Source organism: Oncorhynchus gorbuscha, linkage group LG06 (genome assembly GCF_021184085.1).
Source record: "Oncorhynchus gorbuscha isolate QuinsamMale2020 ecotype Even-year linkage group LG06, OgorEven_v1.0, whole genome shotgun sequence".
NCBI classification, from domain to species: Eukaryota; Metazoa; Chordata; class Actinopteri; order Salmoniformes; family Salmonidae; genus Oncorhynchus; species Oncorhynchus gorbuscha.
The window spans coordinates 93,131,420-93,156,549 of record NC_060178.1 but is presented as its reverse complement, the minus strand read 5'-3'; the positions used below and the strand labels follow the sequence as shown (position 1 = coordinate 93,156,549).

At 40.5% G+C, this 25,130-nt stretch overlaps 1 protein-coding gene across 1 annotated transcript in view; it reads left to right on the top strand.

The window, feature by feature from the left end:
• LOC124038556 (extracellular serine/threonine protein kinase FAM20C-like) overlaps positions 1-18,929 on the top strand; it is a 99,921-nt gene extending 80,992 nt beyond the window's left edge. Inside the window, exons 5-9 of the mRNA XM_046354574.1 lie at positions 3,713-3,828; positions 7,148-7,328; positions 8,083-8,192; positions 13,943-14,084; positions 18,245-18,929. Coding sequence (XP_046210530.1) covers positions 3,713-3,828; positions 7,148-7,328; positions 8,083-8,192; positions 13,943-14,084; positions 18,245-18,506 — 811 coding nt within the window. The 3' untranslated portion in view covers positions 18,507-18,929. The remainder of the gene's footprint in view (positions 1-3,712; positions 3,829-7,147; positions 7,329-8,082; positions 8,193-13,942; positions 14,085-18,244) is intronic.
• Positions 18,930-25,130: the final 6,201 nt, after the last annotated feature.

Sequence of the window (25,130 nt, the reverse complement as noted above, 5' to 3'; positions counted from 1 at the left end):
ATCCAAAAGGAGTAGGCAAACAGAGTCCAGAAACAGGCAAGGGTCAAAACCGGGAGAACTAGAAAAAGGAGAAATAGCAAACGCAAAGAACAGGAAAAAACGCTGGTTGACTTGGACATACAAGACTAACTGGCATAGAGAGACAGGAAACACAGGGATAAATACACTGGGGAAAACAAGCAACACCTGGTGGGGGTGGAGACAATAACAAGGAAAGGTGAAACAGATCAGGGTGTGACGATAATAATGCTGCCATGTTTACGCTCTGTATTATAATGATACTGCCATGATGGTTACACTCTGTATTATAATAATACTGCCATGATGGTTACCCTCCATATTATAATAATACTGCCATGATGGTTACACTCTGTATTATAATAATACTGCCATGATGGTTACACTGGGGAAAATAATAATACTGCCATGATGGTTACACTCCATTATAATAATACTGCCATGATGGTTACACTCTGTATTATAATAATACTGCCATGATGGTTACACTCTGTATTATAATAATACTGCCATGATGGTTACACTCTGTATTATAATAATACTGCCATGATGGTTACCCTCCATATTATAATAATACTGCCATGATGGTTACACTCTGTATTATAATAATACTGCCATGATGGTTACACTCCGTATTATAATAATACTGCCATGATGGTTACACTCCGTATTATAATAATACTGCCATGATGGTTACACTCCGTATTATAATAATACTGCCATGATGGTTACACTCTGTATTATAATAATACTGCCATGATGGTTACACTCCGTATTATAATAATACTGCCATGATGGTTACACTCTGTATTATAATAAAACTGCCTTGGTTATGCTCCGTTTTTAAAATAGTACTGCCATGGTTATGCTCCGTATTATAATAATAATGCCATGGTTTGATCTACATAGCTACATACTGTAGTGACATGGAGGTCTAATAGTTTTCTTTCAAGTCAATGATACTATATCGTTTGGAGTCACCTGTCGCAGCCCTTTTCACACAGCAAGGCTTTTCTCTGTCTGGCTCAGTTGTAGTCAACTGTGGTGTGAAGATTGTCATGATAATGTACTTGTTATCTCTTAGGTAGAGGATGGAGGAAAATAAGAGGGAGGATGTAGGGTGGAGGTAGGTAGAAGAGGGAGGGGAGGGTGGAGGTAAGGGAGGGGGTGGAGGTAGAAGTAGAGGAGGCAGGGAGAGGGTGGGGGTAGAGTAGGGTGGAGGTAGAGGAGGGTGGAGGTAGATGGAGGGGAGAGTGGAGGTAGGGGATGAAGGGGAGGGTGGAGGTAGAGGTAGCGGGGGAGGGTGGAGTTATAGAAGAATGGGGGTACAGGAGGGTGGAGGTAGAGGAGGGAGGGTGGAGGAGGATGGAGGGTGGAGGTAAAGGAGGAAGGTTGGAGGTCGAAGAGGAAGGGTGGAGGTAGAGGACGATAGAGGATGGAGGGAGAGGAGGGTGGAGGTAAAGGAGGGTGAAGGTAGAGGAGGGAGTGTGGAGGTAGAAGAGGAAAGTTGGAGGGAGAGGACGATAGAGGGTGGAGATAGAGGGAGGGTAGAAGTAGAGGAGGATGGGAGGGAGGGAGGGAGGGAGGGAGGGGGAGGGTGGAGGTAGGAGGAGGATGGAGGTAGGAGAGAGAACAGTAACAGAGAGAACAGTCTATGACTAGGGTGGCTGGAGTTTGACATTTTTTAGGACCTTCCTCTGACACCACCAGGTATAGAGGTCCTGGATAGCAGGAAGCTTGGCCCCAGTGATGTACTGGGCCGTACGCACTATCCTCTGTTGTGCCTTGCAGTCAGAGGCCGAGCAGTTGCCATACCAGACAGTGATGCATCCAGTCAGGATGCTCTCAGTGGTGCTGCTGTAGAATCTGAGGACACATGCCAAATCTTTTCAGCCTCCATAAAATACTGAACTGTATTTGGCATGGGTCCTCAGATCCTCAAAAATGTGACATTGCCAAAGCAAGTGAAATGGATAAACAAAAGTGAAATAGACAATAAAAAGTCAACAGTAAATATTACACTCACACAAGTTCCAAAAGAATAAAGACATTTCAAGTATCATAGTATTGTATATACTGTATACAGTGTTGTAACAATGTGCAAATAGTTTAAGTAAAAAATAAAATAATAATTATAAACATAAATATGGCTTATATTTAAAATGGTGTTTGTTCTTCAATGCTTGCCCTTTTCTTGTGGTAACGGGTCACAAATCTTGCTGCTGTGATTGCACACTGTGGTATTTTACCCAATTGATTTGGGAGTTTATCCCCCAAGAAATAATACTTTGTGGGTCTGGGTAATCTGAGGTAAATATGTGTCTCTAATATGGTCATACACATATGGCAGGTTAGGAAGTGCAGCTCAGTGTCCAACACATTTCGTGGGCAGTGTGCACATAGCCTGTCTTCTCTTGAGAGTCAGGTCTGCCTACGGCAAACTTTCTCAATAGCAAGGCTATGCCTCTCTCTCTCTCTCTCTCTCTCTCTCTCTCTCTCTCTCTCTCTCTCTCTCTCTCTCTCTCTCTCTCCCTCTCTCTCTCTCTCTCTCTCTCTCTCTCTCTCTCTCTCTCTCTCTCTCTCTCAGTCTCTCTCTCTCTCTCTCTCTCTCTCTCTCTCTCTCTCTCTCTCTCTCTCTCTCTCTCTCTCTCTCTCTCTCTGTGCCCCCAGGCCTAGTTCATGTCGGTAGGTAAATGTTGAAGCATCCCTGGTTAACAGTGGTGTCATCATTAACAGAAGGGGGTTATACATGCATAAAATTAGTGTGTAGCACGCACAGAGACAGGATTAACAGCACTCAGAGGGAGAGAAAGAGACTGACAGAGAGAGAGAGAGAGAGAGAGAGAGAGAGAGAGAGAGAGAGAGAGAGAAAGAGGGAGACAGAGAGAGAGAGAGAGAGAGAGAGAGAGAGAGAGAGAGAGAGAGAGAGAGAGAGAGAGAGAGAGAGAGAGAGAGAGAGAGAGAGAGAGAGAGAGAGAGAGAGAGAGAGAGAGAGAGAGAGAGAGAGAGAGGGACTGACAGAGAGAGAGAGAGAGAGAGAGAGAGAGAGAGAGAGAGAGAGAGAGAGAGAGAGAGAGAGAGAGAGAGAGAGAGAAGAGGGACTGACAGAGAGAGAGAGAGAGAGAGAGAGAGAGAGAGAGAGAGACCGTGTTCATGTTAGAAGACTCCATCTCCCTGGAGTGGTCTCATACGTGCTGAGAATACTATGAACACAGAACATTTGCATAGTTCATGCATACACGCATTCACATGACATACACACAAACACATCTGCACCCACACATGCCAGTATTCTGTGCACATACCTGGGTTCACACACAGATGAATCATCATCAGAGGCATGTGTCCAACTCGTGGCTTCTCTGGATAACTGTCTCCTTACCACATTGCAGTAGAGTAAAATAGAAACAGCATATGTCAGAACTACGCATGGTGTAAATTAAGACCAAGCATGGTTGATTAGATCATTATCATCACTGATTTAGAATAGAGTAATTTGAGCTTTTGATGTGAAATCATTTAGACTTTCTGTGATGACCAAGACTGTTATTGTAGCAGTTCAAAGCAGTGCTCTTATGTCACAGCTACCTCTGGTGGTGTTAAAAATAAACTACAGTTTACCTGAAGAACAATAGTAGAATAAATATGTTGGCATAGCATGTGGACCTATATGTCTCTCTATGTCCTGTTGCAGGATCCTGGATTTCCGCCGTGTCCCTCCTGTAGCCGGTAGACTATTGAATATGACTAAAGAGATCAAGGACGTGACCAGAGACAAGAAGCTGTGGAGAACCTTCTTCATCTCACCAGGTACTGAACCAGACATGCTACACTCCTCTGTTCTCTGTGTCCTATAGGACAGTAGTCTAAGGTTCAAACACAATTGTCTTGAGCAAGGAAACTGAACTAGTCAAATTCAATGAAACTGACAAGGGAAGCTTATACAGCTTTATTCACATCAGGTGGATTTAGAGAAACAATGTAGCTTTGATCATGTTAGGGGAATTTAGGAAAACAAGGTAGCTTTATTCATGTCAGGGGCATTTAGGAAAACAAGGTAGCTTTATTCAAGTTAGGGGAATTTAGCAAAACACGGTAGCTTTATTCATGTCAGATGAATTTAGCAAAACAAGGTAGCTTTATTCAAGTAAAGGGAATTTAGCAAAACAAGGTAGCTTTATTCAAGTTAGGGGAATTTAGCAAAACACGGTAGCTTTATTCATGTCAGGGGAATTTAGGAAAACAAGGTAGCTTTATTCAACTTAGGGGCATTTAGGAAAACAAGGTAGCTTTATTCAGTTAGAGGAATTTAGAAAAACAAGGTTGCTTTATTCAAGTCAGGGGAATTTAGCGAAACACGGTAGCTTTATTCATGTCAGGGGAATTTAGGAAAACAAGGTAGCTTTATTCATGTCAGGGGAATTTAGGAAAACAAGGTAGCTTTATTCAAGTTAGGAGAATTTAGCAAAACATGGTAGCTTTATTCATGTCAGATGAATTTAGCAAAACAAGGTAGCTTTATTCAAGTAAAGGGAATTTAGCAAAACAAGGTAGCTTTATTCAAGTTAGGGGAATTTAGGAAAACAAGGTAGCTTTATTCAGTTAGAGGAATTTAGAAAAACAAGGTAGCTTTATTCAACTTAGGGGCATTTAGGAAAACAAGGTAGCTTTATTCAGTTAGAGGAATTTAGAAAAACAAGGTTGCTTTATTCAAGTCAGGGGAATTTAGGAAAACAAGGTAGCTTTATTCAGTTAGAGGAATTTAGAAAAACAAGGTTGCTTTATTCAAGTCAGGGGAATTTAGTGAAACACGGTAGCTTTATTCATGTCAGGGGAATTTAGGAAAACAAGGTAGCTTTATTCAGTTAGAGGAATTTAGAAAAACAAGGTTGCTTTATTCAACTTAGGGGCATTTAGGAAAACAAGGTAGCTTTATTCAGTTAGAGGAATTTAGAAAAACAAGGTAGCTTTATTCAACTTAGAAGCATTTAGGAAAACAAGGTAGCTTTATTCAGTTAGAGGAATTTAGAAAAACAAGGTTGCTTTATTCAAGTCAGGGGAATTTAGCAAAACACGGTAGCTTTATTCATGTCAGGGGAATTTAGGAAAACAAGGTAGCTTTGTTCAGTTAGAGGAATTTAGAAAAACAAGGTTGCTTTATTCAAGTCAGGGGAATTTAGTGAAACACGGTAGCTTTATTCATGTCAGGGGAATTTAGGAAAACAAGGTAGCTTTATTCATGTCAGGGGAATTTAGGAAAACAAGGTAGCTTTATTCAAGTTAGGAGAATTTAGCAAAACACGGTAGCTTTATTCATGTCAGAGGAATTTAGCAGAACAAGATAGCTTTATTCAAGTTAGGGGAATTTAGCAAAACAATGTAGCTTTCTTTATTCACATCAGGGGGGTTGAGTTAAGGGCTCTGTGCAGGCCAGTCGAGTTCTTCCACACTAATTTCTACAAACCATTTCTGTATGGACCAAGCTTTGTGCATGGGGACATTGTTATGCTGAAACAGTAAAGGGCCTTCCACAAACTGTTGCCACAATGTTGGAAGCACAGAATCGTCTAGAATGTCATTGTTTGCTGTAGCTCTAAGGAGCCTAGCCTAGCCCGAACCATGGAAAATAGCCCCAGACCATTATTCATACACCAAACTTTACAGTTGGCACTATGCATTGGGGCAGGTAGCGTTCTCCTGGCATCTGCCAAACCCAGATGCGTCCGTCAGACTGCCAGATGGTGATACATGATTCATCGATCTATAGAACACATTTCCACTGTTCCAAAGTCCAATGGCGGCGAGCTTTACACCACTCCGCCGACGATTGGCGGTGCGCATGGTGATCTTAGGCTTGTGTGCAGTTGCTCGTCCATGGAAACACATTTCATGAATCCCCCGCTGAACAGTTATTGTGCTGACATTGCTTCCAGAGGCAGTTTGGAACTCGGTAGTGAGTGTTGCAACCAATGAGACTATTTTTACGCGCTACCCACTTCAGCACTCGGCAGTCCATTCTGTGAACTTGCATGTCCTACCACTTTGTGGCTGAGCTGTTGTTGCTCCTAGAAGTCTCCACTTCACAATAGCAGCACTTACAGTTGACCAGAGCAGCTCTAGCAGGGCATAAATTTGACTAACTAACTTATTGGAATGGTGGCATCCTATGAAGGTGCCACGTTGAAAGCCACTGAGCTCTTCAGTAATTCCATTCTAGTGCCAATGCTTGTCTTTGGAGATTGCATGGCTGTGAGCTCGATTTTATACAGCTGTCAGCAATGGGTGGGGCTGAAACAGCGGAATCCACAAATTTGAAGGGGTGTCCACATACTTTTAGTGTAGCTTTGTTCATGTCAGGGGAATTTAGCGAATAAGGTTTCTGCATTCATGTGAGGGGAACAAAGCAGTGGTGAAACTTAGGTTCCTTACGATATGATATATGGCTCTTTTCACACACTTTGGTGAAACTTCCATTTTTGTGTGTTGCACTTGCATTCAGTACCCACTCTGCACAGACAGTTTCAATTCAATGTCTATTCCACGTTGGTTCAATGTAATTTCATTGAAATTACGTGCAACCAATGTTGTGTGTACAGTGGGTAGCGTCTATGAATCAGATAATTATGCATAGTATTGGCGTCAAACGGAAGAACCAAGGACACAGTTGGTTCCTGATTTTGTGAGGTATTTACAGAACAACTGGTGCTGTGAGATTAGGTTATCAGGACCTGCTTAGGCAAAGGAATTGTAACAGTAGAGCAAAGGATGCAGTATATGGTCAAATGAATGGCTGCGGGGTTGCCGTTATAATGAGTACATGATGCTTGGACTGCTAAGGCATAAATGTATGAAAGTGTATTATTATTTTAAATGTATGTGGTTCTGTTCTTGTCTATTAATGTTCTGTATTATGTCATGTTGTATGTTTTGTGTGGACCCCAGGAAGAGTAGCTGCTGCTTTAGCATTAGCTAATGGGGATCCTAATAAAATACAAAACATTATAATAATAAAAAACACAATATGAACATATCAACTGTGTTAAAGGACTGTAGATGGTTCTATTGGTCACCAAATTGACAAATCAATATCACCAACTAAGCCATTCATGTCAACTATGTAATTTCTCAGCCAACAACATCTGTTTCTACGGGGAGTGTTCGTACTACTGCTCTACAGAGCATGCTCTGTGCGGTAAGCCAGACCAGATCGAGGGTTCTCTGGCTGCCTTCCTCCCAGACCTGGCCCTGGCAAAACGCAAGACCTGGAGAAACCCCTGGAGACGATCCTACAACAAACGCAAGAAAGCAGAGTAAGGCACCAATACAAGGATGACATAATATATAGTGCCTTGCGAAAGTATTCGGCCCCCTTGAACTTTGCAACCTTTTGCCACATTTCAGGCTTCAAACATAAAGATATAAAACTGTATTTTTTTGTGAAGAATCAACAACAAGTGGGACACAATCATGAAATGGAACGACATTTATTGGATATTTCAAACTTTTTAACAAATCAAAAACTGAAAAATTGGGCGTGCAAAATTATTCAGCCCCCTTAAGTTAATACTTTGTAGCGCCACCTTTTGCTGCGATTACAGCTGTAAGTCACTTGGGGTATGTCTCTATCAGTTTTGCACATCGATAGACTGAAATGTTTTCCCATTCCTCCTTGCAAAACAGCTTGAGCTCAGTGAGGTTGGATGGAGAGCATTTGTGAATAGCAGTTTTCAGGTCGCAAAGTTCAAGGGGGCCGAATACTTTCGCAAGGCACTGTAGCAAATAGAGTGGTGCATTTATATACAGGCTTATACACCCATGTAGAGTTTGAAGAGTTAAGATGTTGAACAGTTTTATTTTAAGGTTGTTCACTCGATAGGTATATGTACATACTGTATATGATCATTACTCTGCTGTGTGTGTGTGTGTGTGTGTGTGTGTGTGTGTGTGTGTGTGTGTGTGTGTGTGTGTGTGTGTGTGTGTGTGTGTGTGTGTGTGTGTGTGTGTGTGTGTGTGTGTGTGTGTGTGTGTGTGTGTGTGTGTGTGTGTGTGTGTGTGTGTGTGTAGGTGGGAGGTAGATCCTGACTACTGTGAAGAGGTTAAACAGACCCCTCCCTACGACAGCGGCACCCGTCTATTGGACATCATGGACATGACCATCTTTGACTTCCTCATGGGTGAGATCACACCTCTTAATACATACTTCACAGGAGGCTGCTGCGGGGCGGACGGCTCATAATAATGACCAGAAAGGCGCAAATGGAATGGCATCAAACACCTGGAAACCATGTGTTTGATGTATCTGATACCATTCCACTGATTCCACCAGTCATTACCACGAGCCTGTTCTTCCCAATTAAGGTGCACCAACCTCCTGTGACTTACATCAGTGGAGGCTCCTCAGAGGAGGAAGGGGAGAACCATCCTCAGTGAAAACGTTTTTTTACCATCTTCTTAGGGCTGCAATCTTGTTAACGGGATCGATATGACAACAGCCAGTGAAAGTGCAGGGCGCCAAATTCAAAACAACAGAAATCTCATAATTAAAATTCCTCAAACATACATGTATCTTATACCATTTTAAAGGTCATCTTGTTGTTAATTCAATCACAGTGTCCGATTTCAAATAGGCTTTACAGCGAAAGCACCACAAACGATTATGTTAGGTCACCACCAACTCACAGAAAACACAGCCATTTTTCCAGCCAAAGAGAGGAGTCACAAAAAGCACAAATAGAGATAAAATTAAATACTAACCTTTGATGATCTTCATCAGATGTCACTCATAGGACTTCATGCCACACAATACATGTATGTTTTGTTTGATAAAGTTCATATTTATGTTTAAAAAAATCTAAGTATACATTGGCGCATTACATTTACTAGTTCCAAAAACATCCAGTGATATTGCAGAGAGCCACATCATTTGACAGAAATACTCATTATAAATGTCGGTGAAAATACAATTGTTAGACATGGAAATATAGATATACCTCTCCTTAATACAACCGCTGTGGCAGATTTTTTTTAAACTTTACGGAATAAGCAAACCATGCAATAATCTGTGACCGGCGCTCAGAAAACAAAAACAAATTATCCGCCATGTTGGAGTCAACAGAAATCAGAAATAACATTATAAATATTCCCTTACCTTTGATGATCTTCATCAGAATGAACTCCCAGGAATCCTAGTTCCACAATAAATGTTTGTTTTGTTCGATAATGTCCATTATTTATGTCCAAGTAGCTACTTTTGTTAGGGACTTTAGTACACAAATCCAAGCGCTCAAGCAGGTCCAGCCGAATGTCGGACGTAAACTTCAAAAAGTTATTACAGGTCTTAGAAACATTTCAAACTAAGTATAGAATAAATCTTTAGGATGTTGTTGTCATAAATCTTCAATAACGTTCCAACCGGAGAATTCCATTGTCTGTAGAAAAGCCATAGAAAAGCAGGTTGCTGTCATGTGAAATGCACGTGACCAGGCTCTCTGCCAGACCACTGACTCAAAGAGCTTTCATCCAGCCCCACATCACAGTAGAATCCTCATTCAAGTTTCTAAAGACGGTTGACATCTAGTGGAAGCCTTAGGAAGTGCAACATGACTAATATCCCACTGTGTATTCAATAGGGGCTGAGTTGAAAATCGACCAAACTCAGATTTCCCACTTCCTGTTTGGATTTCTTCTCAGGTTTTTGCCTGCCATATTTTATTTATTTATTTTATTTTACCTTTATTTAACCAGGCAAGTCAGTTAAGAACATATTCTTATTTTCAATGACAGCCTGGGAACAGTGGGTTAACTGCCTGTTCAGGGGCTGAACGACAGATTTGTACCGTGTCAGCTCGGGGGTTTGAACTCGCAACCTTCCGGTTACTAGTCCAACGCTCTAACCACTAGGCTACGCTGCCGCCCCGAGTTATGTTATACTCACAGACATCATGTAAACAGTTTTAGAAACTTCAGAGTGTTTTCTATCCAATACTAATAATAATATGCATATATTAGCAACTGGGACTGAGGAGCAGGCCATTTACTCTGGGCACCTTTCATCCAAGCTATTCAATACTGCCCCTGCAGCCATAAGAAGTTAAAAAGTAACCCTTTTTAGATTAAACTATACTAAACATATCCACGTCACCAAAGAATTGATTAAAACATACTTTCTTGCAATGAAGGTCTACAGTAGCCTCAGCAGCACTAGGGTAGCACCAACTTTCATCCAAGCTATTCAATACTGCCCCTGCAGCCATAAGAAGTTAAAAAGTAACCCTTTTTAGATTAAACTATACTAAACATATCCACGTCACCAAAGAATTGATTAAAACATACTTTCTTGCAATGAAGGTCTACAGTAGCCTCAGCAGCACTAGGGTAGCACCATGTTGTAGCCAGAAGACAGCTATCTTCCCTTCTTCTCTGGGTACATTGACTTCAACACAACCTAGAAGGTTCTCACCCCCTTCCATAGACTTACAGTAATTATGAGAACCACAAAGGATCAGAGAATGAATCTAGTACTGAAACATAAGTTAGTGTGCTTAATGTGGTAAGTAGTTGACTCAAAGATAGATGAAGACAATAGTTGAACAGTTTAACAAATTAATTTCTTCCAAAATTAAGGAGAAGCAAGAGAGAGATTAACATTCTTTTTTTTTTAACTTTCAGTTTCACTTAGTTAGCAAATGCAGCTAGCTAGTTTAGCCTACTCAAACACCCTGCTAAAAACACTTTTGACATAAGCCAGGCCCTGTTGTTAGCTCATATCCCAGTGATAATGTCTTGCATTACGCCTGGAAAGAAAACACCTCAGTTTGCTCAACTTGCCATCAATCAATCATTTAAAATGATTTATAAAGCACTTTTTACATCAGATTGCAAAGTGGAACTCTTATAATCTCCAATCTCCACAGCACAGAAGAGACCACCCATCAGAGCCTGGTTCCTCTCTAGATTTCTTCATTTGGTTCCTTTCTTCTTTTTTTCTAGCCACTGTGCTTCTACATCTGTATTGCTTGCTCTTTGGGGTTTTAGACTGGGATTCTTTATAAGCACTTTGTGACAATTGCTGACGTAAAAAGGGCTTTATAAAATACATTTGATTGATTGATTGAAGTGCTTGTACAGAAACCCAGCCTAAACCCCAAACAGCAAGCAATGCAGATGTAGAGCATGGTGTCTAGGAAAAACTCCCTAGAAAGGCACATAGTCTCCAGTATCTATGCTGCAATTGTCTAAGGCGGGGGGGGGGGGGACACACTGCACGTCCACAGTTACCCCCGGACAGGGCCAACCAGGCAGGGTATAACAGCAAGGGTGGTTAGTCACTCCAGTGCCCGTTCACCTTCGCACCCCTGGACCAGTTTACACTCAATCATAGGACCTACTGAAGATATGGGTCTTCAGTAAAAACTTAAAGCTCGAGACCACATCGATCAGCAGACCGTTCCATAAAAATGTAGCTCCATAGGAGAAAGCCCTGCCTGCCTTCAGCTGTTTGCTTAGAAATTCTACGAACCATAGCGTACGTGTAGGTACAGTACCAGTCACAAGTTTGGACACACCTACTTATTCAAGGGTTTCTTTATTTGTTTCTGTTTTCTACATTGTATAATAATAGTGAAGACATCAACATTATGAAATAACACATGGAATAATGTAGTAACCAAAAAGTTTTAAACAGCTTTGCACACTCTTGGCATTCTCTCAACCAGCTTCCGCTGGAAGGCTTTTCCAACAGTCTTGAAGGAGTTCCCACATATGCTGAGCACTTGTTGGCTGCTTTTCCTTCACTCTGCAGTCCAACATCACAAACTATCTCAATTAGGCTGAGGTTGGGTGATTGTGGAGGCCAGGTCATCTGATGCAGCACTCCATCACTTTCCTTGGTCAAATAGCCCTTACACAACCTGGTCATTATCCTGTTGAAAAACAAATGATAGTCCCACTAAGCAAAGGACATATTTCTACCGGTCTAATATCAATTGCTCGTGTTTCACACAGTCTCTGAACAGTTGATGTTGAGATGTGTCTGTTACTTGAACTCTGTGAAGCATTTATATGGGCTGCAATCTGATGTGCAGTTAACTCTAATGAACTTATTCTCTGCAGCAGAGGTAAGTCTGGGTCTTCCTTTCCTGTGGTGGTCCTCATAAGAGCCAGTTTCGTCATAGCTCTTGATGGTTTTTGCGACATTCAAAGTTCTTGAAATTTTCCAGATTGACTGACCTTCATGTCTTTAAGTAATGATGGACTGTCGTTTCTCTTTGCTTATTTGAGCTGTTCTTGACATAATATGGACTTGGTCTTTTACCAAATAGGGCTATCTTCTGTAAACCACCCCTACCTTGTCACAACACAACTAATTGTCTCAACACATTAAGAAGGAAAGAACTTTTAACAAGGCACACCTGTTCATTGAAATGCATTCCAGGAGACAACCTCATGAAGCTGGTTGGGAGAAGGCTAATAGTGTACAAAGCTGACATCAAGTCAAAGGGTGGCTACTTTGAAGAATCTCTAATATAAAATAGATTTTGAATTGTTTAACACTTTTTTGGTTACTACATGATTCCATATGTGTTATTTCCCTTATTCTGCAATGTAGAAATAGTAAAAATAATTAGGTGTGTCCAAACTTTTGACTGGTACTGTATGTACAGTAGGACCATATCAGATAGTTAGGTAGAAGTCCATGTAATGCTTTGTAGGTTAGCAGTAAAACTTGAAGTTAGCCCTAGCCTTGACAGGAAGCCAGTGTTGAGAGGCTTGCACTGGAGGAATATGACCAAAATCAAGATTCTAGCAGCCGTATTTAGCACTAGCTGAAGTCTATTTAGTGTCTTATCCGGGTAGCCAGAGACTAGAGCATTGCAGTAGTCTAATCTTGAAGTGACAAAAGCATGGATTAATTTTTCTGCATCATTTTTGGACAAAAAGTTTCAGATTTTTGCAATGTTACGAAGATGGAAAAAAGCTGCTCTTGAAATATTTTTTGATATGTTCTTGAAAAGAGAGATCAGTGTCCAGAGAAAGGCAGATGTCCTTCACAGTTTTATTTGAGATGATTGTACACCCATTGTCAGATCTCTTTGTTTCTTTGGACCTAGAACTAGCTTCTCTGTTTTTTCCGAGTTTTAAAGGCAAACTTTGCACTTTCCACTTCCTTAGGTCTGAAAAGACAGGTTTCCAGGGTAGACAATTTTGAGGCTTCACCATGTTTCATCGGAATGTACAACTGCGTGTCGTCTTCACAACTGTGAAAGTTGACATTGTGTTTCCGAATGACATCACCAAGAGGTAGCATATATAGTAAAAACAATAGTAGTCCTAGAACGGAACCTTGAGAAACCCCGAAAAGTACAATTATTTTGTCAGAGGACAAACCATCCACAAAGACAAACTGATGTCTTTCCGACAGATAACATCTAAACAAGGCTAGAACTTGTCCACGTAGATCAATTAGGGTTTCCAATTAGGGTTTCCAATCGGGTTTCCAATTAGGGTTTCCAATCGGGTTTCCAATTAGGGTTTCCAATCGCAATGCACTATATTAGCCCACACAGCGACAAGGATACACTTTCATCCTAGGTTTGGGACCTCATATTGAATCTTATAGGGATGCATAATGATATATTGAACAACCTTACAATTATCTACTTTGGCATCATGAACCCTCTAACACAATACATTCATTTGACTTGGTGAAAATCTGTTTTTGGACCTAACTCGCTTACCACTTTTTCCATGTGGTTTCTTGGTTCATGAATTGATAACCTCTTCATAATTATGTGGTCAAATTATTAATTGTGTGTATGGTTTTCTAGAAACAAGTGTGGCTCAACTTACCCCTTTGGCTGAACTTACCACACTTTCCCCTACAACTACAACATGGCTCCCTTTCTAAAATAACATCTCTCCTTAGGCAACATGGATCGTCATCACTATGAGACATTTGAGAAGTTTGGCAACGAGAGCTTCATCATCCATCTCGACAATGGGAGAGGGTTTGGAAAGCATTCTCATGACGAGGTGTCTATTCTGGTGCCTTTAAGCCAATGTTGCAGGTTAGTGACTTTTTTCATATTTTCCATCAACTGGCATGTTTGATGTATCATTGGTTATGCAGACATCAAGAGCTTACCAATTAAACTGAAACGTCAGACACCTGTATTCATCCTGAACAATGAGAAATAAGGTATTTTTTATTTTAATTAAAAAATATATATATATTAAATGTTGATTTTTAATAACATAGTAAAATGAATCATTTCAAACATAAAAGACAAAAATACTTAACTTCTGACTATTTTAATACACAGATAAGTGAATTTGTCGCTATTTGGTCCCCTAATGATTCGGGTTTGGGTGTAGCTGGTCTCCTGGGTGGTGGGGGATACTGGGGGTTCAACCTGGATGAGGATGGTCTCATGAGGGGAAACTGTATCAGACAGTTCATGGGCAGCAACAGGAGGAGAGGTGGAGGATTGTAAGTGTGTGGGCATGGGTGTTGATTGCCACCTACAGTCTGATATACCAAGGCTTTCAGACAATCAGCATTCAGGGCTGGAGCCACCCAGTTTATAAATAAACTTCTGGCGCTGACACGCCCTGACCTTAGTTATCTATGTTTTCTGAATTATTTTGCTCAGGTCAGGGTGTGACGAGGGTGGGTATGTGTGTTTTTGTCCTGTCTAGGGATTTTGTATATCTATGGGGGTTTTGTATGTCTAGGTAATGTAGGTCTATGGTGGCCTGAATTGGTTCCCAATCAGTGGCAGCTGTTTATCGTTGTCTGTGTTTGGGGATCCTATTTAGGTTGCCATTTTCCATTTTAGTTTTGTGGGTTATTGTCTATGTGTAGTTGCCTGTCAGCACTTGTGTTATATAGCTTCACGGTCGTGTTGTTATTTGGTTAGTTTGTTTAGTGTTCTTCGTTTTAATAAAGAAGAATGTATTCATGTCACGCTGCCCCTTGGTCTCCTCCATACAACGACCGTGACATGCGCTAACATGCGTCCTTTGTCCTGATCGTGTCCACGTTCTAATTGTGCACACATTTTCAGAAATGCGTCTACACATGGTCTTATCGGTCCCACTGTGTCTGCATTTTGAACAGATTTCCTGTATGCTCTGACAGATATTTTTTCAAAATAATACATTATTTACATTTGTTTTTTATTGAATATTTAAAACACGCTGCTCAACAGCTAGATCACATTAGTCATCTAACAGCCTCCCATGCAGAGCGACATACAGAAGCAACCAGGGTCAACGCCCTGCTCAAGGGCATGTCGACAGATCTCCTACCAGCCCTCCAAGATCCCCCTACAGTTCCCCAAGAGCTACCCCCCCCCCCACAGTCCCCCCGAGAAGAAATAAAAACAATAATTCCATTTCCCACCCCCAAGACCCCACCAATGAACCAACAACCAAACAAATGAACAAAAGAGGAAAAAATAGAAAGACAAAGGAAAACAGAAACAACAATACAAAAAACAAGAGACATCAAGGACAACAAAAATCTTAACAGCAAGGCCAACTGAATATGTTTGAGTGCATGTATGACACTATTTACGTGTGTGTGTGTGTGTGTGTGTGTGTGTGTGTGTGTGTGTGTGTGTGTGTGTGTGTGTGTGTGTGTGTGTGTGTGTGTGTGTGTGTGTGTGTGTGTGTGTGTGTGTGTGTGTGTGTGTGTGTGTGTGTGTGTGTGTGTGTGTGTGTGTGTGTGTGTGTGTGTGCGTGCGTGTGCATTTGAATGAGTGTGCGTATATTGCATATGTAAAAACACCTGCACTGCATCAGCCTCTCAGGAAATCCGGTATTAGCTGTAACAACACTGCCCCTCAGTGTCATTCAAACATACTTTTTGTTATATCTTATTTTAACGTATTTTTAAAAACTTTTATCTTTGACCGCCATTCATTCAAATCAATCACATTATTTATAACGCCCTTTTTACATCAGCCGATGTCACAAAAAGTGCTGTACAAAAACACAGCCTAAATCCCCAAACAGCCAGCAATACAGATGTAGAAGCATTCTATCCCCCGCCCTGCTACTCCACTCCCACTTATCTCCAATTCCACATCCCAACCCTCAGCTTCCCTCAGTCCATCCCACCTATTTCTGCTGGCCACCCTCTTCGGATTTTGATGCACCATATATCTTTCAACTGTGATATTTAACATACAATTTCAATCTATCTAATCGAATAGAATCCACAGATTGCGAGTTAAAGATAAATACTTTTACTAAGTGTATTAGTATATTAGTAATTGATAGACACGGTTTCTCCAGATCTCCCAACGGTGCAATTTGAGATCAATGTTATTGCATGGAGGAATTGGGCCAAAATACCAGCAACAGTATGTGAAAACCTTGTGAAGACATACAGAAAACGTTTGACCTCTGTCATTGCCAACAAAGGGTATATAACAAAGTATTGAGATAAACTTTTGTTATTGGCCAAATACTTATTTTCCACCATAATTTGCAAATAAATTCATTAAAAATCCTACAATGTGATTTTCTGGATTTTTTTCTGATTTTGTCTGTCATAGTTGAAGTGTACCTATGATGAAGGACTCTCTCAGGCCTCTCATCTTTTTAAGTGGGAGAATATTGTGACAGAGGACACCCTTGTTTAACTCCTCTTGACAATTCAAAACTCTCTGAGAAGTAGCTGCTATTTACAACTTATACCTGGGGTTGCTATACATTACTTTTAGAGAAAATCACCAAAATTGAAAATATCCAGGCATTTATAAATGAAATCCAGTCTTACTTTATCAAAGGCATTTTCAAAATATTATTTCTAGTAGTTGTCGTATATTATCTTCAATGTATCGTCCATGTAAAAAACCTGTCTGATCAGGATGAACAATACCTGGTAAAACCTTTTTAATTCTGAGTGCTATGCATTTCACGAGGATTTTTGCATCACAATGTTGAAGTGAATGAGACTTTCAGTTTTTAAGATAGATTGGATCTTTATATTTGCCATCTGGTTCTTGTTTTAATAATAGTGAAATCAGACCTTCCTGTTGAGTACCTGACAGACTACCATTTCTATAGGAGTAGTTAAAACAAGCTAACAACAGAGCTTTGAGTATATCTAAAAAGGCTTGATATACCTCTACCGGTATGCCATCAAGCCCTGGGGTTTTTCCAGACTGAAAGGATTTAATAGCTTCAAAAAGTTATTCTCTGTAATTTGGTCCTTGCATTGATCTTTCTGTACATTTGTTAATATTCTATTTTTTGTATTATTTGGATATAATTCTTTACAGTAATCGTCATTAAGTGGGTGAGGATGAAACGGAAAAGAGAACATTGCTTAAAATATTTAGCTTCCTCTTTTAAAATATAATTTGGAGTCATAGATGACTCCGTCTTCAGTAACGAGTTTATGCAAATTCCTTTTGTTAGCGTTCCTGTGTTGGAGGAATAATTTGGTGCATTTTTCTCAATATTCCATCCAGTTTGCTTTATTTTTGTAATAGATTACATTAGATCGTTCTTGAATAAGTTCCTCCAGTTCTTTTAATTTTTCCTCTAACATATTTTGTATCTCTGTACTTTAGTATCATTTTTTGCTCTCTTCCTGTACTATTCATTCATGTATTTCCCTTGTTAGTCTTGTCTCTTTACCCAGAAACTGCTTTTTTATTATTGATGAATATTGAATTGAATGACCTCTGAAGGTACATTTTAAAGGTATCCCAAACGATAAGGTGATTTGCTGAACCTATATTGTACTGGAAAATTTCAATTATGAATTATTAGGTTATAGTTAAAACATAAATTGACCTCCAGTAAACTTTGATTACATTTCCAATGTCCACGTGGAAATTCTATAAGAGTTATATGAATGCCAATTAGATGATGATCCGATTGCATTCTGTCTCCTATTAAAACTTTTTTAGAAATTAATCTCTGCTTTTTTTGTTGAGTGCTCCAAATCCTTTCTGCCTCAAATTATTAATTTTGGAAGATTTTCTTGGTAAGGCCTTTTGTTGGATTTTTGTCATAGTTGTCGAGCACCGCTCCTACTTTTCTTTGTTTGTTGTAGGCTTTCCTGAACTCTCAGAATTGACTTGAAATGGGACTGGTGAACTGCAATGCACTTAACCTGAGTTTTCACTTATCATAAGTTGATGACTTTATATGAAGTTGTAATCAAACAGCATTAATGAACTTCCTCCATTCCCTCCTGTCCTTCCAGAGTGAAGAAGTCGACACACCTGCGTCTGCAGCTGCTGGCGAAGGAGGAGTACCAGCTGAGTGGTTTGATGTCTGAGTCTCTGCTGAGTGACAAACTGACACCCATTCTCATCCAGCCACACCTGAAGGCTATGGACAGACGACTACACCACACACTCAACATCCTGGCAGACTGCATCGAGAAGGAGGGCTATAGTAATGTTGTGGAGGATGACCTGGCAGGGGAGACGGAGTGGGGGCACACATCACCCAGGGGGAGGTAGCTGCGAGGCCTGAACCGTTCTAGAATAGACTAGACTGGATTGGACTGGATCGCACTGGCCGGAACTAGGGTGGATCGGACTTAACTGGACTGGATTGTACAAATGTGGACGCTATCACCATAGGCCCCTTATTGCCCACCACAGCGCTACAGACCATGAAAGTCTTGAGAGATGTTTGTCTTGTTCAGAAGAGATTTTTGAATTCAGTGAATTCCAAGACTGATATTATTCCTTCTGTTGTCACCTGAATCATGTGTGTTTATACGCATTGTTGGGACCTGTCAAAGGCCTGTAAACAACATGCCTATTGGAGGAGATCGACTCTGTCTTAATTAAGAAACATGTTTTATTGCTAATTGTTTAATTACTTCTGTTGTTTTACGTTGTTGTCGATGTGTTTTTTTATAAATATATTTGATTGGAGTGCCGGTTTACTGCAAATTGTGTCTTCTGCTTTTCATCTTTCAAATGCAACCTGTTCCGAGAGTATTTATTAGTTACCCTTGCTACAAAGTGGTCACAGTTCAAAGTTTGTCAGGTAGAGGGTAGCACTAGTGCATCTACAAATAGCAATGTCCTTTGTCAATAAATTTGAACTTTTTGTTCAATGTTAGTGGAAAGGAATCTGAATCGCTTGTGGATTCTGTTTGAACTGTGTCAAAACCTAACCAGGGTACAGTAGGCTGAGTCCAATTTAGGCTCTTTTGACTTTTCAAGAACTGCACCAGTCCAGAGCTGTATCACAATTCACAGACCCGTTAATCATTGGTGGGACTAAATCAAATCAAAATGTATATTCAAATCTATGTTTATATTACAACAATTATTCAGATTATTCCTTTGTACTTTTTTTTTCTTCTGCTTGTAGATTATTTTATTGATTTGAGGATGAAGTTAAGATTTAAAAGTAGTCCTCTATTATGGTACTAAGAAGCTAAACGTGACACCAAGGTTTTATATGATGATTGTTCCTTTAGAGTGTGATGAATGTCTGATGGCCAGATGGAAATGTGGTCTACAGATATTCAGGATGTACATTTCTTAACTTTCCAATGGCAGATCTGCTTTGCTGGAGAAAACATTTCAGTTATTACTACTGAAAGTCAATATATAGATCATTGGAGGCTGGTGGGAGGAGCTATAGGAGGACGGGCTCATTGTAATGGCTGGAATGGAATAAATGGAACGGTATCAAAAACATTAAACATATAGAACCCACATTTCTGACTCCATCTATTCCATTTTCAGCCATTACAATTAGCCCATCCTCCTATAGCTCCTCCCACCAGCCCCCACTGCAATAGATAAACCTAGTGCCTGTGCAATGATAGAACTACTTCAAAATTTGGGATCATTACTAAGAGAGTAATTGCAGGAAAATATGAATTCCTGATATAAAGCTATATACATAGGTGGGAGTTCTGTGCGTATACTCCATCCATCCCATCTTGATTTTATCTGTGTCTCGTTAGGTCTGTCTGGTTGATACTGTATGTATGGACGGTTTATGTGGAGGTTTGTAAAGGTGCAATTAAACAAGATGTGCATTTAAATGTGTCATTTAACCTCATCAGTTATATATCTCAAAGTTAGAAAAATAGATCCAATAATGATTGAGACGGGGGAAAAAACTCTGACTTGATTCTGATCCTTGTAGGCACAAGTCTTACAGAAAACAAATATATCTCATATCTATGTGTCCATACGTTCAGAGTACAGTGCCTCATCTGTAGCTTAATTGACACAATCAAGTGAATTGAATATATATAAGTACAGTAATGATGTCTACTACAGCACCCCAACATCAACATATTTACAGTCTTTTTATTTTGATAACCTTTCCCTGGCCCCCGTAAAAGCCTCCGCTATGCTTTATAAACACTTCCATAGGACTGAATGGAGGAAGCCCAGTCTGAGTTTACGACACAAATACCACCCTATTCCCTATATTGTGCACTAATTTTAACCCTATGAGCCCTGGTCAAAAGTATTGCACTGTAAAGGTAATAGGGTGCTATTTGGGATGCTGTCTGAGACAAACATCTAATAGACAGAGACCACAGGCCTAACTAGGGTAATCAGCCTGACCACAAGCCTAACTAGGGTAATCAGCCTGACCACAAGCCTAACTAGGGTAATCAGCCTGACCGCAGACGGGACAGCAGAGGAATCATCGTCATGGGAATAAACCAGGAATCCGACTAAACAGGACGCCTTATCTGATCCTGCACCCACCCTCTTTCCTCTGCACTGCTCCGATGGAGTGACCATAGAATATAATAGAATGGACATAGTTTTGGAATCTGGTTGAGGTTCTAATTCTATGATAGTGACTCTTTGTTTGAAAATGTGGGTGGTACACCATGCCCTGGATTTGCTCCAGAAGACGGTGGTGCAGTTGATTTCACTGCATCACTAAAGAAAGGGAATTAGTGTACTGGCATGTTTAGAATAGATAATGAGTTATTGCAATTAGAATAACTGGCTAATCACTTTATTTGCTAAATAATTTTGAGGAAGACGAACCAAAGGTCACAAAAGTTGCTTCCAAACAGAGAGGATACACCGTGTCTCTAAATGTGAATACAATATCCTGCAGTTGATAATGATGTGGACACCTCATTGTTGCAGTTGGACTGACACCTGATTATAGTTGATATAATACACATTTGCTGGTATAGGCCTACAGTGCCTTCGGAAAATATTCAGACCCCTTGACTTCTTCCACATTTTGTTACGTTTCATCTGTATTCTAAAATGGATTAAATAAAACATGTTCCTCATCAATCTACACATAATGCCCCATAATGACTAAGCGAAAAAAATATGTTTTTTTTAGAAAATGTACATTTATTACAAATAAAAACCAGAAATACCTTATTTACATACACTACCAGTCACTACCAGTACCAAGGTTTGGACACACCTACTCATTCATTTCTTTCCTACATTGTAGAATAATAGTGAAGACAACAAAACTATGAAATAACACATGTGGAATCATGTAGTAACCAAAAAAGTGTTCAACAAATCAAAATATATTTTACATTTGAGATTCTTCAAAGTAGCCACCCTTTGCCTTGACGACAGCTTTGCACAATTTTGACATTCTCTCAAGCAGCTTCATGAGGTAGTCACCTGGAATGCATTTCAATTGACATTGTGCCTGTCAATTGGTGTGCCTGTCAATTTCTTTCCTTCTTAATGCGTTTGAGCCAATCAGTTGTGTTATGACAAGGTACGGGTTGTATACTAAAGACAGCCCTATTTAGTAAAATACCAAGTCCGTATTATAGCAAGAACAACTTAAATAAGCAAAGAGAAACAACAGTCCATCATTCGTTTAAGACATGATGGCCAGTCAATATGGAACAATTCAAGAACTTTGAAAGTATCTTCAAGTGCAGTCGTAAAAACACATCAAGCGCTATGATGAAACTGGCTCTCATGAGGACCCCCACAGGAAAGGAAGACCTGAGGAGGAGTAGGAAGGATCGGACCAATATGTAGCGTGGTAAGTGTCCATGTTCATTTATTAGACTGAACACACGAAACAAAATAACAAAGTGAAAGGAAGAAACAAAACAGTTCTGTCAGGTGAATACACAAAACAGAAAACAACTACCCACAAATCATAGTGGGAACACAGGCTACCTTAGTATGGTTCTCAATCAGAGACAACGATTGACAGCTGCCTCTGATTGGGAACCATACCAGACCAAAAGCAGAAATACAAAACATAGACCAAAAACATCAAATGCCCACCCCAACTCACGCCCTGACCACGCTAAAACAGAGACATAAAAAGGGAACTAAGGTGACACCAACATCAACTGTTCAGAGGAGACTGTGTGAATCAGGCCTTCGTGGTCGAATTGCTGCAAAAAAACGCTACTAAAGGACAACAATAAGAAGAAGAGACTTGCTTGGGCCAAGAAACACGAGAAATAGACATTAGACTGGTGGAAATTTCTCCTTAGCATTCCGCAGCGATACGGCATCCCATCTATTTTGCGCTTATCGGGACTTTCATTTGTTTTTCAACAGGACAATGACCCAACACACCTCCAGGCTGTGTAAGGGCTATTTGACCAAGAAGGAGAGTAATCGAGTGCTGCATCAGAAGACCTGGCATCCACAATCATTCGACCTCAACCAATTGAGATGGTTTGGGATGAGTTGGACTGCAGAGTGAAGGAAAAGCAGCCAACAAGTGCTTAGCATATATGGGAACTTCTTCAAGACTGTTGGAAAAACATTCCAGGTGAAGCTAGTTGAGAGAATGCCAAGAGTGTGCATAGAGTTCATCAAGGCAAATGGTGGCTACTTTGATATATTTTGATTTGTTTGACACTTTTTTGGTTGCTACATCATTCCATATGTGTTATTTCATGGTTTTGATATCTTCACTATTATTCTACAATGTATAAAATAGTAAAAATAAAGAAAAACCCTTGAATGTGCCACAACTTTGTACTGTTACTGTAAGTCTTCAGACCCTTTGCTATGAGACTCAAAATTGAGCTCAGGTGCATCCTGTTTCAATTGATTATCCTTGAGATGTTTCTACAACTTGATTGGAGTCCATTTGTGGTAAATTCTATTGATTGGACATAATTTGGAAAGGCACACACCTGTCTACATAAGGTCCCACAGTTGACAGTGCATGTCAGAGCTAAATTCAATCCATGAGGTCGAAGGAATTGTCCGTAGAGCTCTGAGACAGGATTGTGTTGAGGCACAGATCTGGGGAAGGGTACCAAAATATTTCTGCAGCATTGAAGGTTCCCAAGAACACAGTGGCCTCCATCATTCTTAAATGGAAGAAGTCTGGAACCACCAAGACTCTTCCTAGAGCTGGCCAAGAACCCAATGGTCACTCTGACAAAGCTTCCTCTGTGGAGATGGGAGAACCTTCCAGAAGGACAACCAACTCTGCAGCACTCCACCAATCAGGCCTTTATGATAGAGTGGCCATACGGAAGCCACTCCTCAGTAAATGGCACGTGTCAGCCTGCTTGGAGTTTGCCAAAAGGCACCTATAGACTTTCAGACCATGAGAAACAGTGCTCTAATAAAACCAAGAAGGAACTCTTTGGTCTGAATGGCAAGCATCACGTCTGGAGGAAACCTGAAACCATCCCAATGGTGAAGCATCATGCTGTGGGGATGTTTTCAGTGGTAGGGACTGGGAGACTAGTCAGGATCGAGGAAAAGATGAACGGAGCAAAGTACAGAGAGATCATTGATGAAAACCTGCTCCAGAGTGCTCAGGACCTCAGACTGGGGCGAAGCTTCACCTTCCAACAGGACAACAACCCTAAGCACACAGCCAACACAGCACGGGAGTGCTTCCGAACAAGACTCTGAATGTCCTTGACTAGCCCAGCCAGAGCTCGGACTTGAACCAGATCGAACATCTCTGGAGAAACCTGAAAATAGCTGTGCAGCAACACTCCACATCCAACCTGACAGAGCTTGAGAGGATCTGCAGAGAGGAATGGGGGAAACTCCCCAAATACAGGTGTGCCAAGCTTGTAGCGTCATACCCAAGAAGACTCGAGGCTGTAATTGCTGCCACAGGTGCTTCAACAAAGTATTGAATTAAGGGTCTGAATACTTATGTGAATATTATGTTTCATATTTTTTTTTTTTTATAAATTTGCAAAAATGACTAAACCTGTTATAGGGTATTGTAGATTGATGAGGGGGGGGGAACCTATTTAATATTTTTTAGAATAAGGATAAGGGTCTGAATACTTTCTGAAAACGTTCCTAATGCACCATACCTAGGCTGCCAGCATATGGTTGGGCACATTTTTCATGCCATTACTTGAATGTTTTATTCATTTGGAAAATGCACAATTACATGATCTGAGAATAGGACTCTTTTTATTTGGACATAGACATCTAAAATGTTCAATCTTGTTTGACTCTTTAAAATTGACCTGGGTGTTGACACTTCGTTGCCCCATTAGTATAGAATTAGTAAACACAGAATTGCATTTTAAAACGGTTCTGGTCGCATCGATATAATCACGCAAAGGGCCGCTACAACAATGAATCTACTTGATCCCAGCAGACCACACATGGAGGCCTCGCCACGGCTGTTTTCTCCGGTCTGTGTCAGCTGCTCCGGTCTGACATCCCCTGTTTCACGGAAACACAATTTGTGGCCATTATACAGCGTTATAGACTGCATCTACGAAACTCTCCTTGTTGACTAAAACGCAAGGAACCCCCCCCCCCCCCCACACACACACACAAAACAACATTGGACAGAAAAAAGTATAATCTTGACACAACACACTTTTCAAAGAGTTAGGCTGAAGACAAAATAGAAAGAGAGTGATGGAGATGTGAGGTTTGCTAGAATTGGATTAGTTTCAATTCTGTTAGGTAGATGAACCTATAAGAAAACAAACAAAGTAAATTGTAAGTAGGCTATAGACCACCCAGATTCAAAGTGAGACAGAGATTAGTCTAGCTACCAGTTGATCACGCCCCCGGGTTCAGACATTCAAGCAGACAGCATTTGTTGGGCTGGCCAAGTCATTTGGTGCATGGCATGTCTTATCGGCGCTAGCCTAGCCTGCAGTAGCTGGGGACCAACAGTCAGCCAGT